The sequence below is a fragment of the Bombina bombina genome, chromosome 8 (assembly GCF_027579735.1).
Source record: "Bombina bombina isolate aBomBom1 chromosome 8, aBomBom1.pri, whole genome shotgun sequence".
NCBI lineage: Eukaryota > Metazoa > Chordata > Amphibia > Anura > Bombinatoridae > Bombina > Bombina bombina.
Genome location: NC_069506.1, coordinates 192,113,976 through 192,131,760, shown reverse-complemented (window position 1 = coordinate 192,131,760; position 17,785 = coordinate 192,113,976). Strand labels below are relative to the sequence as shown.

At 41.9% G+C, this 17,785-nt stretch overlaps 1 protein-coding gene across 2 annotated transcripts in view; it reads left to right on the top strand.

Annotated features, from left to right (window-relative positions):
• LOC128638690 (protein kinase C and casein kinase substrate in neurons protein 1) overlaps window positions 1-17,785 on the top strand; it is a 161,579-nt gene that overhangs the window by 126,171 nt on the left and 17,623 nt on the right. For both annotated transcript variants that reach the window (XM_053690811.1, XM_053690812.1), the window contains exons 5-6: window positions 2,572-2,727; window positions 4,845-5,020. In XM_053690811.1, coding sequence (XP_053546786.1) covers window positions 2,572-2,727; window positions 4,845-5,020 — 332 coding nt within the window. The remainder of the gene's footprint in view (window positions 1-2,571; window positions 2,728-4,844; window positions 5,021-17,785) is intronic.

The window sequence follows — 17,785 nt, the reverse complement described above, 5'->3', positions numbered from 1 at the left end:
GTGGCAGACACTGCACTAATTGGCTAAAATGAAAGTCAATAGATAATAAATAAATAGCCATGTGATCAGGGGGCTGTTAGAAAATGCTTAGATACAAGGTAATCACAGAGGTAAAAAGTGTATTAATATAACAGTGTTGGTTATGCTAACTAAACTGAGGAATGGATAATAAAGGGATTATATATCTTTTTAAACAATAACAATTCAGGTTTTGACTGTCCCTTTAAGTAATAAAATAATCATTTCCATTGTACTCTCTATGTATTGAGTTTTAGTTTTCCAGACAAATATAAGATAAGGAAGCAAGTTTGTGTACACAAAGTGATAACATAATGAGATATGATATTACCTGAAGCTCAACCCCTTGTAATAGGCTGGGGTTTAAAAGCACAAAACCAGCTACTTCATATACACAAATAAACCTGAAAATGCAATTTCTCATACATTTTATACTCTGCATCTGGTTTAAAAAGTCATTAAAAATACATTAATGTAAAAGCAATTTTACAGTGTACTGTCCCTTTAAGGGAAAACAATTTTATAGTACACCGTCCCTTTAATATATTTTATAGCTGTAAAAAGTTTGTTTTTCAGAATAAAAAAAGAAAGAAAAAAAATAGTACTTGATACCTTGCAAAATAGATAAAAGTTAGAAATGTTCAAATTAATTATTGCAATAGATTAGGTTTCGCCTCCTTAAGCATACCACAGGCTGTGCACAGGATTGGTGTGTAAATGTTTGTCAAGACGACATCTAAAGTATCTGACATACAAATGACAGTGTGTAATTTTGTATGTGGTCAGTGATTAGCAGCTTACATGCGTGAGTTACTCCGACTGACCTGCCCAGGAACTGCAATGTCTTGTGTCACCTGAACATGACTTTAGTTTTGTGTTTAACCCCTTTGTGGCAATTAAACAAACACATTATCCAAGGACACTAATATAAAAATTGCAGCAAATATTCCAATATTTGGAAAATCATTGCTTTGAATGAAATACTTGGTAAAATATTCTATAAAATAATTCATTTCCAAAAATAAAGATTGTAGTTAACTTTCAATAGCATGTTGTAAATGCTTATGTCCCCATAAATGTGACTGATAGCAGTTACTGTACGTATGGGAAGCTTCTGAAGCTAAAAACTCATTTAATTAATCACAGCCAGAGCCGTCTTTAACACAGGGCAAAAAAGGGCAGCTGCCCAGGGCCCCGTCTTTGTTGAGAGGCCCAAGAGTGCTAAAAAAATATATATTTTTTTGGTTTATGCCAGACTGCAGATGTCATGTGACATGGGGGGGGGCGGACACAGTCTGTCCTAATACTGTCACAGTCAAAAGATCTCTGCTTATATTTATTTGTGAGAAACTGTGCCAGACCGTGCCAGTGTCATGTGACATGCCAAGCACTGTGCAGCACTTAATGCTATGCCATAACTCGGCATCCAGCCAATCTCACTGCATCAGAAAAGGTCCTGCTGGGGTTACCACGGTTACCAGGTAACTGCTCTGGTGGTGGGGATTGTTTCTGGGTAGGGCTGACTATAGGCACCAGAAAGCTGGAGTGGCAGGCACGTGAGGATTTGAGCAGCTGCATACACTGCTTTATTCAGTCTTGAGGCTGTGTGACTCATCTCACACTGTATCCATGCAGCCTTGGGCAGACAGCATCCAGTCTGCTGGTCCCCTTAGCCCTGCTCTTTCTGCTGTGGCCCTAAGATACTAGAATCACATTCAAAAGCATATTAAATTAATCCACAGTGGTAGAATTTATAAATCTATTTACTTATTAGAACTGCTTAGGTCCAGTTTCACTGCTGTGCTAATTTTTTTTTTTAAATATATAAAATAAATTAATTTAGTTGTTTTTTTGGGATGTTGGGGTGGAGAGCGAAATTGCATGGGGGGGGGGGGGGGGGACAAGAAAATGTTTGCCCAGGGTCCAGTCAATATTAAAGACGGCCCTGATTTCACAGCTTATAAACCATTAACTCCTTATAAACAGTATTTTGTTAAACACAGGTTGTTTTCAAACTGATTTAATTGGTAATTAATATAAAATGTAATTATTCAGTTAATGAATCTAAATAAAGGTTTCATATAAGCCTGTCTAATAAAAAAAAATGTCAAGTGTCCCTTGTTAAATATATGCTTTACCCCTGCAAAGGGTTAAACACAGAGCAAACATCCCACTATGTAGCAGGAACACCTTGCAGATCTTGAGCAGAACACCGCCTGTGATTGGCAGATTCATGTGAATATTGTTTCTAATTGGCTCATTGTTTATGACTTGATCAGCTGCAATATTTTGCATCTCTCTACAAAGACGTTAGCTATGTATTTAACCCCTTTGTGGGGGTTAAACACATAGTTAATGAAAAAATGTTATGTGCACAGTGCAGGTTTATAACTACTTGTTACAAGCAACACTTTTTATACAGACTGTTTCATGTTGTCATATATATATATATATATATATATATATATATACACACACAAATACACATGCAATGTGTTTCTTTATGAATATTATTTATTCTTCCTTTATTAACAAAAAGCTTACTGTGTTCAGCTTGAAAAGTCAAAGCTATCTTATCACAAGGCATGCAAGAAAGAGCACTTGGCTACAGTCAGAGAGAACAACGGGAAAATTAATCCAGAGTTGTCACAAGAGAAGCAGAAGAAACTAATAGAGGATAATGAGAAATGCAAGCAAGAAAAGGAAAAGGTGAGATATTGCTGTGTACATCTGGAAAATTAAATGTTGCATTGTGACCTAATACAAGGAAATCAGTGTGAATCAGTGCAAATAGAGGTGCGGTGCTGCAGTGTAAATCAGTGCAAACAGAGGTGCGGTCCGGGAGTGTGAATCAGTGCAAATAGAGGTGCGGTGCAGCAGTGTAAATCAGTGCAAATAGAGGTGCGGTCCTGCAGTGTGAATCAGTGCAAATAGAGGTGCGGTGCAGCAGTGTGAATCAGTGCAAATAGAGGTGCGATCCTGCAGTGTGAATCAGTGCAAATAGAGGTGCGATCCTGCAGTGTGAATCAGTGCAAATAGAGGTGCGGTGCAGCAGTGTGAATCAGTGCAAATAGAGGTGCGGTCCTGCAGTGTGAATCAGTGCAAATAGAGGTGCGATCCTGCAGTGTGAATCAGTACAAAAAGAGGTGCGGTCCTGCAGTGTGAATCAGTGCAAATAGAGGTGCGGTGCAGCAGTGTAAATCAGTGCAAATAGAGGTGCGGTGCAGCAGTGTAAATCAGTGCAAAAAGAGGTGCGGTGCTGCAGTGTGAATCAGTACAAAAAGAGGTGTCGTCCTGTGGTGGGAACCCGTGCAAACAGAGGTGCGGTGCTGCAGTGTAAATCAGTGCAAACAGAGGTGCGGTGCTGCAGTGTAAATCAGTGCAAACAGAGGTGCGGTGCTGCAGTGTAAATCAGTGCAAACAGAGGTGCGGTCCGGGAGTGTGAATCAGTGCAAATAGAGGTGCGGTGCAGCAGTGTAAATCAGTGCAAATAGAGGTGCGGTGCAGCAGTGTAAATCAGTGCAAAAAGAGGTGCGGTGCTGCAGTGTGAATCAGTACAAAAAGAGGTGTCGTCCTGTGGTGGGAACCCGTGCAAACAGAGGTGCGGTGCTGCAGTGTAAATCAGTGCAAACAGAGGTGCGGTGCTGCAGTGTAAATCAGTGCAAACAGAGGTGCGGTGCTGCAGTGTAAATCAGTGCAAACAGTGGTGCGGTGCTGCAGTGTAAATCAGTGCAAACAGAGGTGCGATCCTGCAGTGTGAATCAGTACAAAAAGAGGTGTCGTCCTGTGGTGGGAACCCGTGCAAACAGAGGTGCGGTGCTGCAGTGTAAATCAGTGCAAAAAGAAGTGTCGTCCTGTGGTGGGAACCCATGCAAATAGAGGTGTGGTGCTGCAGAGTAAGTCAGTGCAAACAGAGGTGAGGTGCGGTGCTGCAGTGTAAGTCAGTGCAAAAAGAGGTGTCGTCCTATGGTGGGAACCCGTGCAAATAGAGGTGCGGTGCTGCAGTGTAAATCAGGGAAAAAAGAGGTCTGGTGCTGCAGGGTAAATCAGTGAAAAAAGAGGTGCGGTGCTGCAGTGTAAATCGGTAAAAAAAAAAAAAAGAGGTGCGGTGCTGCAGTGTATATCAGTAAAAAAAAAAAGAGGTGCAGTGCTGCAGTGTAAATCAGTGAAAAAAGAGGTGCGGTGCTGCAGTGTAAATCAGTGAAAAAAGAGGTGTGGTGCTGCAGTGTAAATCAGTGCAAAAAGAGGTCTGGTGCTGCAGTGTAAATCAGTGAAAAAAGAGGTGCGGTTCTGCAGTGTAAATCAGTGAAAAAAGAGGTGTGGTGCTGCAGTGTGAATCAGTGCAAAAAGAGGTGTGGTGCTGCAGTGTGAATCAGTGCAAAAAGAGGTGCGGTGCTGCAGTGTGAATCAGTGCAAAAAGAGGTGCGGTGCTGCAGTGTGAATCAGTGCAAAAATAGGTGCAGTGCTGCAGTGTGAATCAGTGCAAATAGAGGTGCAGTAACTACAAAGCCTGGTTGTATGTGGCATTCCAGTTATAGCCCCTAGTTGTCTATTCTTGCAAAGCTTTACATATTCTATAACATAACACAATTTGGAAATCTTTAACAAATTACTTATTCTGATTTTCTTGAACCAAAATAAAGTGAAAAAAATCTATGATGAACGAAAGGTTTGTTGAAAAGCAAGAAAAAAAAGCAAATAATATATTTTATTTAGATGCTCAAAGATTAGTATATTAATGCACAAAGTGCTGTGAAAACAATATAAATGGTTACTTATTGCAAATAACAGTCTATGTCTGTATTATTTTGTGTTGCTATATGCAGATAAGACAAAGATATGAAAAGTCCTTGCAGGAATTGAACAAATATAACCCAAAGTATATGGAAGAGATGGAAACGGTGTTTGACCAAAGTCAGCAGCTGGAGCAGAAGAAGATTATTTTTATAAAACAAGCGCTACATTCTGTGCACCAGCACTTAGATGTAACAAGCAATGAAAGGTAAATGGAAATCTCCAGTGTGGTTGACAAAGTAGCTCAGATAAGAAACGGGGGAACCTAGAGGTGGATAAAATGATCGTGAGGAAGAAAGACGAGTGGCACTCACATACATAGGTTTTAATCATTAAAATGACAAAATAAAAATCGCTATTTTAACTGTTTATGCGACACATTTTCAGATTAAAATAAAAATGAAACAAAATGTCAATTTGGCCATTACAAACTGTTTATGCTGAACTGTACCTTTCTAGTGGGTTTACATTTACTCTACTAGTTATACCATTAACTCTAGGGGCCCTATTCTCTGGTATTGCGAGATAATCTGAGATGTCTCGTCAGTACACTGAGGTCCCTCAAATAATTTTAGTTGGCAAATTTTAGCTTGAGAGCAGTTTATCTTACTATATAAGGTTCTGGATGTGAAGGCAAGAATATAATGCAAAAAAAAAAAAAGTTTGAGAGTTGAGTCCTAAATACTGTACATAATGTGCTTTTACACTCAGTCAGATGCTTTGCCCTAAGAGTAATAGGATTTGAATGGAGAGTTTAGCTGAGCAGCTGTTTCAGTGAGAGCACCTGCTTATGTTCTAGATTTAGCTGTGTTACTTTGCAGTGCTGTTTCATGGTATAATGAACTGTACAGTTACAGTGCTCACTGTCTAGGTACTTAAGTGGAGTATAAACTGATACTGAGTAGGGGTGCCACTGCCCCCCACATAACTACTGGACAACCTATGGATGACTGGACACAGGCTGAGGCACACAATAGCCTTCACAAAAGCTGCAATCGTGACCTCACCATCCATATTTTCACAACTGAACAGCCATTGTATCTCCTTGACTGCCAGTAACAGACATCATTGCATTTTCTTATTTGACAGGCAGTAACACACTTACATGGTAGTGATTTGACTGCAAGGAGTGCACACAGAGCGGTTATTTAACACCCCCAACACTGCCAGTAACACACAAAAACAAAATTTATGCTTACCTGATAAATTCCTTTCTCCTGTAGTGTGGTCAGTCCACGGGTCATCATTACTTCTGGGATATTAACCTCCTCCCCAACAGGAAGTGCAAGAGGATCACCCAGCAGAGCTGCTATATAGCTCCTCCCCTCTATGTCACACCCAGTCATTCGACCGAGAACCAACGAGAAAGGAGAAGCCAAAGGGTGCAGTGGTGACTGGAGTATAATTTAAAAATTTAGACCTGCCATAAAAACAGGGCGGGCCGTGGACTGACCACACTACAGGAGAAAGGAATTTATCAGGTAAGCATAAATTTTGTTTTCTCCTGTTAAGTGTGGTCAGTCCACGGGTCATCATTAATTCTGGGATACCAATACCAAAGCTAAAGTACACGGATGACGGGAGGGACAGGCAGGCTCTTTATACGGAAGGAACCACTGCCTGAAGAACCTTTCTCCCAAAAACAGCCTCCGAAGAAGCAAAAGTGTCAAATTTGTAAAATTTGGAAAAAGTATGAAGAGAAGACCAAGTTGCAGCCTTGCAAATCTGTTCAACAGAAGCCTCATTCTTAAAGGCCCAAGTGGAAGCCACAGCTCTAGTAGAATGAGCTGTAATTCTTTCAGGAGGCTGCTGTCCAGCAGTCTCATAAGCTAAACGTATTATGCTACGAAGCCAAAAAGAGAGAGAGGTAGCCGAAGCTTTTTGACCTCTCCTCTGACCAGAATAAACGACAAACAGGGAAGACGTTTGTCGAAAATCCTTAGTTGCCTGTAGATAAAATTTCAGGGCACGGACTACATCTAGATTGTGTAGAAGACGTTCCTTCTTCGAAGAAGGATTAGGACACAAAGATGGAACAACAATCTCTTGATTGATATTCCTGTTAGTGACCACCTTAGGTAAGAACCCAGGTTTAGTACGCAAAACTACCTTGTCTGAATGAAAAATCAGATAAGGAGAATCACAATGTAAGGCAGATAACTCAGAGACTCTTCGAGCCGAGGAAATAGCCATTAAAAACAGAACTTTCCAAGATAACAGCTTGATATCAATGGAATGAAGGGGTTCAAACGGAACACCCTGTAAAACATTAAGAACTAAGTTCAAACTCCATGGTGGAGCAACAGTTTTAAACACAGGCTTGATCCTGGCCAAAGCCTGACAAAAAGCTTGAACGTCCGGAACCTCTGACAGACGTTTGTGTAAAAGAATGGACAGAGCTGAAATCTGTCCCTTTAAGGAACTAGCGGATAAAGCCTTTTCTAAACCTTCTTGTAGAAAAGACAATATCCTAGGAATCCTAACCTTACTCCATGAGTAACTTTTGGATTCGCACCAATATAAGTATTTACGCCATATTTTATGGTAAATCTTTCTGGTAACAGGCTTCCTAGCCTGTATTAAGGTATCAATTACTGACTCAGAAAATCCACGCTTTGATAAAATCAAGCGTTCAATTTCCATGCAGTCAGCTTCAGAGAAAGTAGGTTTTGATGTTTGAAAGGACCCTGAATTAGAAGGTCCTGTCTCAGAGGCAGAGACCAAGGTGGACAGGATGACATGTCCACTAGATCTGCATACCAGGTCCTGCGTGGCCACGCAGGCGCTATTAGAATCACCGATGCTCTCTCCTGTTTGATTCTGGCAATCAACCGAGGAAGCATCGGGAAGGGTGGAAACACATAAGCCATCCCGAAGGTCCAAGGTGCTGTCAAAGCATCTATCAGGACCGCTCCCGGATCCCTGGATCTGGACCCGTAACAAGGAAGCTTGGCGTTCTGTCGAGACGCCATGAGATCTATCTCTGGTTTGCCCCAACGTCGAAGTATTTGGGCAAAGACCTCAGGATGAAGTTCCCACTCCCCCGGATGAAAAGTCTGACGACTTAGGAAATCCGCCTCCCAGTTCTCCACTCCCGGGAAGTGGATTGCTGACAGGTGGCAAGAGTGAAACTCTGCCCAGCGAATTATCTTTGATACTTCCATCATCGCTAGGGAGCTTCTTGTCCCTCCTTGATGGTTGATGTAAGCTACAGTCGTGATGTTGTCCGACTGAAACCTGATGAACCCCCGAGTTGTTAACTGGGGCCAAGCCAGAAGAGCATTGAGAACTGCTCTCAATTCCAGAATGTTTATAGGCAGGAGACTCTCCTCCCGAGTCCATGATCCCTGAGCCTTCAGAGAATTCCAGACAGCGCCCCAACCTAGTAGGCTGGCGTCTGTTGTTACAATTGTCCAATCCGGCCTGCTGAATGGCATCCCCCTGGACAGATGTGGCCGAGAAAGCCACCACAGAAGAGAATTTCTGGTCTCTTGATCCAGATTCAGAGTAGGGGACAAATCTGAGTAATCCCCATTCCACTGACTTAGCATGCACAATTGCAGCGGTCTGAGATGTAGGCGTGCAAAGGGTACTATGTCCATTGCCGCTACCATTAAGCCGATCACCTCCATGCATCGAGCTACTGACGGGTGTTGAATGGAATGAAGGACACGGCATGCATTTTGAAGCTTTGTTAACCTGTCTTCTGTCAGGTAAATCTTCATTTCTACAGAATCTATAAGAGTCTTCAAGAAGGGAACTCTTGTGAGTGGAAAGAGAGAACTCTTCTTTTCGTTCACCTTCCATCCATGCGACCTTAGAAATGCCAGTACTAACTCTGTATGAGACTTGGCAGTTTGAAAGCTTGAAGCTTGTATCAGAATGTCGTCTAGGTACGGAGCTACCGAAATTCCTCGCGGTCTTAGTACCGCCAGAAGAGCACCCAGAACCTTTGTGAAGATTCTTGGAGCCATAGCCAATCCGAATGGAAGAGCTACAAACTGGTAATGCCTGTCTAGGAAGGCAAACCTTAGATACCGGTAATGATCTTTGTGAATCGGTATGTGAAGGTAAGCATCCTTTAAATCCACTGTGGTCATGTACTGACCCTTTTGGATCATGGGTAGGATTGTCCGAATAGTTTCCATTTTGAACGATGGAACTCTTAGGAATTTGTTTAGGATCTTTAAATCCAAGATTGGTCTGAAGGTTCCCTCTTTCTTGGGAACCACAAACAGATTTGAGTAAAACCCCTGTCCGTGTTCCGACCGCGGAACCGGATGGATCACTCCCATTAGAAAAAGATCTTGTACACAGCGTAGAAACGCCTCTTTCTTTATTTGGTTTGTTGACAACCTTGACAGATGAAATCTCCCTTTTGGGGGAGAGGATTTGAAGTCCAGAAGATATCCCTGAGATATGATCTCTAACGCCCAGGGATCCTGGACATCTCTTGCCCAAGCCTGGGCGAAGAGAGAAAGTCTGCCCCCCACTAGATCCGTTCCCGGATCGGGGGCCCTCACTTCATGCTGTCTTAGGGGCAGCAGCAGGTTTTCTGGCCTGCTTGCCCTTGTTCCAGGACTGGTTGGGTCTCCAGCCTTGTCTGTAGCGAGCAGCAGCTCCTTCCTGTTTTGGTGCAGAGGAAGTTGATGCTGCTCCTGCCTTGAAATTACGAAAGGAACGAAAATTAGACTGTCTAGCCTTAGGTTTGGCTCTGTCTTGAGGCAGGGCATGGCCTTTACCTCCTGTAATGTCAGCGATAATTTCTTTCAAACCGGGCCCGAATAAGGTCTGCCCTTTGAAAGGTATGTTAAGTAATTTAGATTTAGAAGTAACGTCAGCTGACCAGGATTTTAGCCACAGTGCTCTGCGTGCCTGAATGGCGAATCCGGAATTCTTAGCCGTAAGTTTTGTTAAATGTACTACGGCATCTGAAACAAATGAATTAACTAGCTTAAGTGTTTTAAGCTTGTTTGAAATCTCATCTATAGTTATTGAGTCAAGAGTCTCTTCCAGGGACTCGGACCAAAAAGCGGCCGCGGCCGAGACAGACGCAATACATGCAAGGGGTTGCAATATAAAACCTTGTTGAACAAACATTTTCTTAAGGTAACCCTCTAATTTTTTATCCTTTGGATCTGAAAAGGCACAGCTATCCTCCACCGGGATAGTGGTACGCTTAGCCAGAGTAGAAACCGCTCCCTCCACCTTAGGGACCGTCTGCCATAAGTCCCGTGTGGTGGCGTCTATTGGAAACATTTTTCTAAACACAGGAGGGGGGGAAAAGGGTACACCGGGCCTATCCCACTCCTTAGTAATTATCTCTGTAAGCCTCTTAGGTATAGGAAATACGTCAGTACTCGCCGGTACCGCATAGTATCTATCCAGCCTACATAATTTCTCTGGGATTGCAACGGTGTTACAATCATTCAGAGCTGCTAATACCTCCCCTAACAGTACACGGAGGTTTTCGAGTTTAAACTTAAAATTAGAAATGTCTGAATCCATTCTCTTGGGATCAGAACCGTCACCTGCAGATTGAAGCTCTCCGTCCTCATGTTCAGCATACTGTGACGCAGTATCAGACATGGCCCTATTATCAACAGCGCACTCTGTTCTCACCCCAGAGTGATCACGCTTACCTCTAAGTTCTGGTAATTTAGCCAAAACTTCAGTCATAACATTAGCCATATCCTGTAATGTGATTTGTAATGGCCGCCCTGATGTACTCGGCGCTACAATATCACGCACCTCCCGAGCGGGAGATGCAGGTACTGACACGTGAGGCGAGTTAGTCGGCATAACTCTCCCCTCGTTGTTTGGTGAATGATGTTCAATTTGTACAGATTGACTTTTATTTAAAGTAGCATCAATGCAATTAGTACATAAATTTCTATTGGGCTCCACTTTGGCTTTAGCACATATAGCACAGAGATATTCCTCTGAGTCAGACATGTTTAACACACTAGCAATTAAACTAGCAACTTGGAAATACTTTTCAAAGCAATTTACAAATAATATGAAAAACGTACTGTGCCTTTAAGAAGCACAGAAAAAAAGTTATGACAGTTGAGAATAATAAACTGGAGAAACTATAACATCAAATTCTTTCCAGTAAAAACACAATTTTAGCAAAGGATTGCCCCCATTAGCAATGGATAACTAACCCTGAATAGCAGAAAAAATGTACAGAATATAAACGTTTTTTATCACAGACAATCACAATCTCACAGCTATGCTGTGAGTGATTACCTCCCTCAAACTAACTTTTGAAGACCCCTGAGCTCTGTAGAGACGAACCGGATCATGCAGGGAAGAAAACAGACTTGTGACTGAATTTTCTGATGCGTAGCAAAAGCGCCAAAATAGGCCCCTCCCCCTCACACACAACAGTGAGGGAGATCAGTAAACTGTCTTAAATTAAACGACTGCCAAGTGGAAAAAAACAGTGCCCAAAACAATTTTTCACCCAGTACCTCAGATAATTAAACGATTTAACATGCCAGCAAAAACGTTTAACATCAAATAAATGAATGTCATTAGAAAGCCTGTTGCTAGTCACTGCAAGTTAGGCTAAAGTCTTATGCATACAGTATTATCCCAGTGAAGTGCCATTCCCCAGAATACTGAAGTGTAAATATACATACATGACAGCCTGATACCAGTTGCTACTACTGCATTTAAGGCTGAGCTTACATTATATCGGTATGGCAGAATTTTCTCAGTCAATTCCATTCTCAGAAAATAATATGCTGCTACATACCTCTTTGCAGGTTAACCTGCCCGCTGTCCCCTGATCTGAAGTTTACCTCACTCCTCAGATGGCCGAGAACAGCAATATGATCTTAACTACGCCGGCTAAAATCATACAAAAAACTCAGGTAGATTTTTCTTCAAATTCTACCAGAGAAGGAACAACACACTCCGGTGCTGTTTTAAAATAACAAACTTTTGATTGAAGGTATAAAACTAAGTATAATCACCACAGTCCTCTCACCCATCCTATCTATTAGTTGGGTGCAAGAGAATGACTGGGTGTGACGTAGAGGGGAGGAGCTATATAGCAGCTCTGCTGGGTGATCCTCTTGCACTTCCTGTTGGGGAGGAGTTAATATCCCAGAAGTAATGATGACCCGTGGACTGACCACACTTAACAGGAGAAACAGTGTTATTTTTAACCTTGTTGGCTGCCAGCAACATATATAGTAGTGCATGCACAGTGTAACTTCTTTTAGGACCATATTTGTGTCACATAGAGGCAGGGGACTTTAAAAAATACTGGACATTTATGTGTCCAGTATTTTTGCGTATATTTTACTGCAGCAAAAATGCTGGACTGTCCAGTTGAATACGGTCATCTGGCAACCCTAATACTGATATACATTTTCACACTGCACTGTCCCTAAAAATAAGAAATATTTTTACATTGAGATTTTAACAGAGAAAATATGGCACATGACGAGTCCTGTTGTACTGATGCAGAACACAACTTTTCTCATTAAAAGCAGCCAATCTAAATTAGTTACAGTGGCCACTCCCTGAAACTAATTGAACAGCTGGCCCTTGGATCTATATGCAGTTTAAAATGGGTGTTTTGCTTTTAAAATGTGCTAATTTTCTAAAATGTAAAAATAAAAACGACTTGTTTTAATACTCTTTATACTATGCAATTTAATATGTATCTCTGCCATGGATCCTATTAATAAAAGCAACAAGGATAGCAGCAATAGAGATGTTTCTGATTTTGCACTGAAAGACATTGCACCCAGACTTACTAAGCAGTGGGTTAGACTCCACATGCAGCAAAACAATGATCTAAATCACATTGCCAAAACAATGACATGAGATCAGTCAGAGAAAGTTATAGACTGGATATTTCAAACAAAAGTCAAAGGAACGTGCAAGAGAATCCTCTGCAGAATTACAACTGAAAATGGTTGCAGTTACAACAAGGTAAAACATATCAAAGAAAGTGCCAAGTGCCTAAAGAGACATGAAACCCAACATGTTTCTTTCAGATTCAGGCAGAGAGTACAATTTTTAACAACTTTCCAATTGACTTCTATTATCAACTATGCTTCATTCTCTTGGTATTCTCTGTTGAAGGAGCAGCAATTCACTACTGGGAGCTAGCTGAGCACATCAGATTAGCCAATGACAAGGGGCATATATGTGCAGCCACCAATCAGCTGCACATATATGCCGGACAGATAGCTCAGCATGCTAAGGCACTATGGCTGAGCTCTGTAGCAACCCAAGGGTTGCAGGTTCGATCCCCAGCAAGGTCTACTCAGCCTTTCATCCTTCCGAGGTCGATAAAATGAGCAGCACCTTGAGACCCTTACGGGTGATTAGCCGCTCTTTACAAGTACCCAATACATACAGCTGCTACCTCCCAGTAGTGCACTGCTGCACCCGGGCCTACCTTGGTGTGCGATTGTTAATTTTGACAGCAAACTTCGATTTAGTCTTAGTTTTAGTCCTTTGACTAAATGCCATTTTAGTTTTAGTCGTATTTTAGTCATCTGATAAGTTTTAGTCGACTAAATCTCCAGTAGATTTTAGTCTACTAAAATCTAAGGGGTTTAGTTAAAGTGTAATGCATTATTTAAGCATTTCTCTATAATTTGCAAACTGATTACATACTCCAGGAGTAAACATAACGCCTGTTATGATTTATGTTATTAAGGTTTAAACATGCAATACAGACACAGATTTAGCCGTTGTGATATATAAAGTCTTTATTAAACTTAAAATTAAATAAAACCAAGTTTCATCAACAAACAGAAGTGCAACTTTAAAATATAAAAAAATAAACTAAACTGTACTGGCTGTAATGCCATTACACATATTACCCAATATAAAAACTTTTACAGTTCTCTGTTAATAATTAAAACAAGTATCAAGTAACTCAACACAACAAAAAGTTTCTGCAGCTAGCACAGGCACAGCATAACTTAACCCATACTCGTGGGTTATGATTAGTTCTATAGGAAGAATCGATTGTTCACAGATTCGAAATTTAACATTGCTCTAGAACTTCCAAACTCATTATATACTCCTGGAGTAAAGGTTTATTAACCTGTTTTTATTTATGGCATTAAGGTTTGTACATGCACTGCATATTTAACAGATTTAACTGTTGTGGTATATAATATGTCTTTATCTTAAAATTGAATAAAACCAAGTGTTGTAAATAAACAAGAAGATAACCTTGCTTCTTTTTTTTTTTACAAAAGAGCAGTAATTAGATATGAATTGATTTTAACACCTTCCATAAAGCTTTAATTTTGACAGCAAATTTGGATTTAGTTTTAGTCATAGTCTTTTGACTACAATGCCATTATAGTTTTAGTCGTATTTTAGTCATCAGAATGTCTATAGTTTTATGCTCATTTTAGTCGACAAAAACAGAATTTATGCTTACCTGATAAATTACTTTCTCCAACGGTGTGTCCGGTCCACGGCGTCATCCTTACTTGTGGGATATTCTCTTCCCCAACAGGAAATGGCAAAGAGTCCCAGCAAAGCTGGTCACATGATCCCTCCTAGGCTCCGCCCACCCCAGTCATTCGACCGACGGACAGGAGGAAATATATATAGGAGAAACCATATGATACCGTGGTGACTGTAGTTAGAGAAAATAATTCATCAGACCTGATTAAAAAACCAGGGCAGGCCGTGGACCGGACACACCGTTGGAGAAAGTAATTTATCAGGTAAGCATAAATTCTGTTTTCTCCAACATTGGTGTGTCCGGTCCACGGCGTCATCCTTACTTGTGGGAACCAATACCAAAGCTTTAGGACACGGATGAAGGGAGGGAGCAAATCAGGTCACCTAAATGGAAGGCACCACGGCTTGCAAAACCTTTCTCCCAAAAATAGCCTCCGAAGAAGCAAAAGTATCAAATTTGTAAAATTTGGCAAAAGTGTGCAGTGAAGACCAAGTCGCTGCCTTACATATCTGGTCAACAGAAGCCTCGTTCTTGAAGGCCCATGTGGAAGCCACAGCCCTAGTGGAGTGAGCTGTGATTCTTTCAGGAGGCTGCCGTCCGGCAGTCTCATAAGCCAATCGGATAATGCTATTAAGCCAAAAGGAAAGAGAGGTAGAAGTCGCTTTTTGACCTCTCCTTTTACCAGAATAAACAACAAACAAGGAAGATGTTTGTCTGAAATCTTTAGTAGCCTCTAAATAGAATTTTAGAGCACGGACTACGTCCAAATTGTGTAACAAACGTTCCTTCTTTGAAACTGGATTCGGACACAAAGAAGGTACAACTGTCTCCTGGTTAATATTTTTGTTGGAAACAACTTTCGGAAGAAAACCAGGCTTAGTACGCAAAACCACCTTATCTGCATGGAACACCAGATAGGGCGGAGAACACTGCAGAGCAGATAACTCTGAAACTCTTCTAGCAGAAGAAATTGCAACCAAAAACAAAACTTTCCAAGATAATAACTTAATATCTACGGAATGTAAGGGTTCAAACGGAACCCCTTGAAGAACTGAAAGAACTAGATTTAGACTCCAGGGAGGAGTCAAAGGTCTGTAAACAGGCTTGATCCTAACCAGAGCCTGAACAAATGCTTGAACATCTGGCACAGCTGCCAGTCTTTTGTGAAGTAAAACAGATAAAGCAGAGATCTGTCCCTTCAGAGAACTTGCAGATAATCCTTTCTCCAAACCTTCTTGTAGAAAGGATAGAAACTTAGGAATTTTTATCTTGTTCCATGGGAATCCTTTAGATTCACACCAACAGATATATTTTTTCCATATTTTATGGTAAATTTTTCTAGTTACAGGCTTTCTAGCCTGAATCAGAGTATCTATTACAGAATCTGAAAACCCACGCTTTGATAAAATCAAGCGTTCAATCTCCAAGCCGTCAGTTGGAGGGAAACCAGATTCGGATGTTCGAATGGACCCTGAACAAGAAGGTCCTGTCTCAAAGGTAGCTTCCATGGTGGAGCCGATGACATATTCACCAGGTCTGCATACCAAGTCCTGCGTGGCCACGCAGGAGCTATCAAGATCACCGAGGCCCTCTCCTGATTGATCCTGGCTACCAGCCTGGGGATGAGAGGAAACTGTGGGAATACATAAGCTAGGTTGAAGGTCCAAGGTGCTACTAGTGCATCCGCTAGGGTCGCCTTGGGATCCCTGGATCTGGACCCGTAGCAAGGAACCTTGAAGTTCTGACGAGACGCCATCAGATCCCTGTCTGGAATGCCCCATAATTGAGTTATTTGGGCAAAGATTTCCGGATGGAGTTCCCACTCCCCCGGATGGAATGTCTGACGACTCAGAAAATCCGCTTCCCAATTTTCCACTCCTGGGATGTGGATCGCAGACAAGTGGCAGGAGTGATCCTCCGCCCATTGAATTATCTTGGTCACTTCTTTCATCGCCAGGGAAGTCCTTGTTCCCCCCTGATAAATGATATATGCAACGGTCGTCATTTTGTCTGACTGAAACCTTATGAATTTGGCCTTTGCTAGTTGAGGCCAAGCTCTGAGAGCATTGAATATCGCTCTCAGTTCCAGAATGTTTATCGGGAGAAGAGACTCTTCCCGAGACCATAGACCCTGAGCTTTCAGGGATTCCCAGACCCCGCCCCAGCCCACTAGGCTGGCGTCGGTCGTGACAATTACCCACTCTGGTCTGCGGAAGCTCATTCCCTGTGACAGATTGTCCAGGGTCAGCCACCAACGGAGTGAATCTCTGGTCTTTTGATCTACTTGAATCATCGGAGACAAGTCTGTATAATCCCCATTCCACTGTCTGAGCATGCACAGTTGTAATGGTCTTAGATGAATTCGTGCAAAAGGAACTATGTCCATTGTTGCAACCATTAATCCTATTACTTCCATGCACTGCGCTATGGAAGGACGAGGAACAGAATGAAGTACTTGACAAGAGCTTAGAAGTTTTGATTTTCTGACCTCTGTCAGAAAAATCCTCATTTCTAAGGAATCTATTATTGTTCCCAAGAAGGGAACTCTTGTTGACGGGGACAGAGAACTTTTTTCTTTGTTCACCTTCCATCCGTGAGATCTGAGAAAGGCTAGGACGATGTCCGTATGAGCCTTTGCTTTTGACAGGGACGACGCTTGAATCAGGATGTCATCCAAGTAAGGTACTACTGCAATGCCCCTTGGTCTTAGAACCGCTAGAAGGGACCCTAGTACCTTTGTGAAAATCCTTGGAGCAGTGGCTAATCCAAATGGAAGTGCCATAAACTGGTAATGCTTGTCCAGAAAAGCGAACCTTAGGAACTGATGATGTTCCTTGTGGATAGGAATATGTAGGTGCGCATCCTTTAAATCCACGGTAGTCATAAATTGATTTTCCTGGATAGTAGGTAGGATCGTTCGAATAGTTTCCATTTTGAACGATGGTACCCTGAGAAATTTGTTTAGGATCTTTAGATCCAAAATTGGTCTGAATGTTCCCTCTTTTTTGGGAACTATGAACAGATTGGAATAAAATCCCATTCCTTGTTCTCTTATTGGAACTGGATGTATCACTTCCATCTTTAACAGGTCTTCTACACAATGTAAGAATGCCTGTCTCTTTATTTGGTTTGAAGATAATTGAGACCTGTGGAACCTTCCCCTTTGGGGTAGTTCCTTGAATTCCAGGAGATAACCTTGAGAAACTATTTCTAGCGCCCAAGGATCCTGAACATCTCTTGCCCAAGCCTGAGCAAAGAGAGAAAGTCTGCCCCCCACTAGATCCGGTCCCGGATCGGGGGCTATCCCTTCATGCTGTTTTGGTAGCAGTGGTAGGCTTCTTGGCCTGCTTACCCTTGTTCCAGCCTTGCATTGGTTTCCAGGCTGGTTTGGGTTGTGAAGTATTACCCTCTTGCTTAGAGGATACAGAATTAGAGACTGGTCCGTTTCTGCGAAAGGGACGAAAATTAGGCTTATTATTAGCCTTAAAAGACCTATCCTGTGGGAGGGCGTGTCCC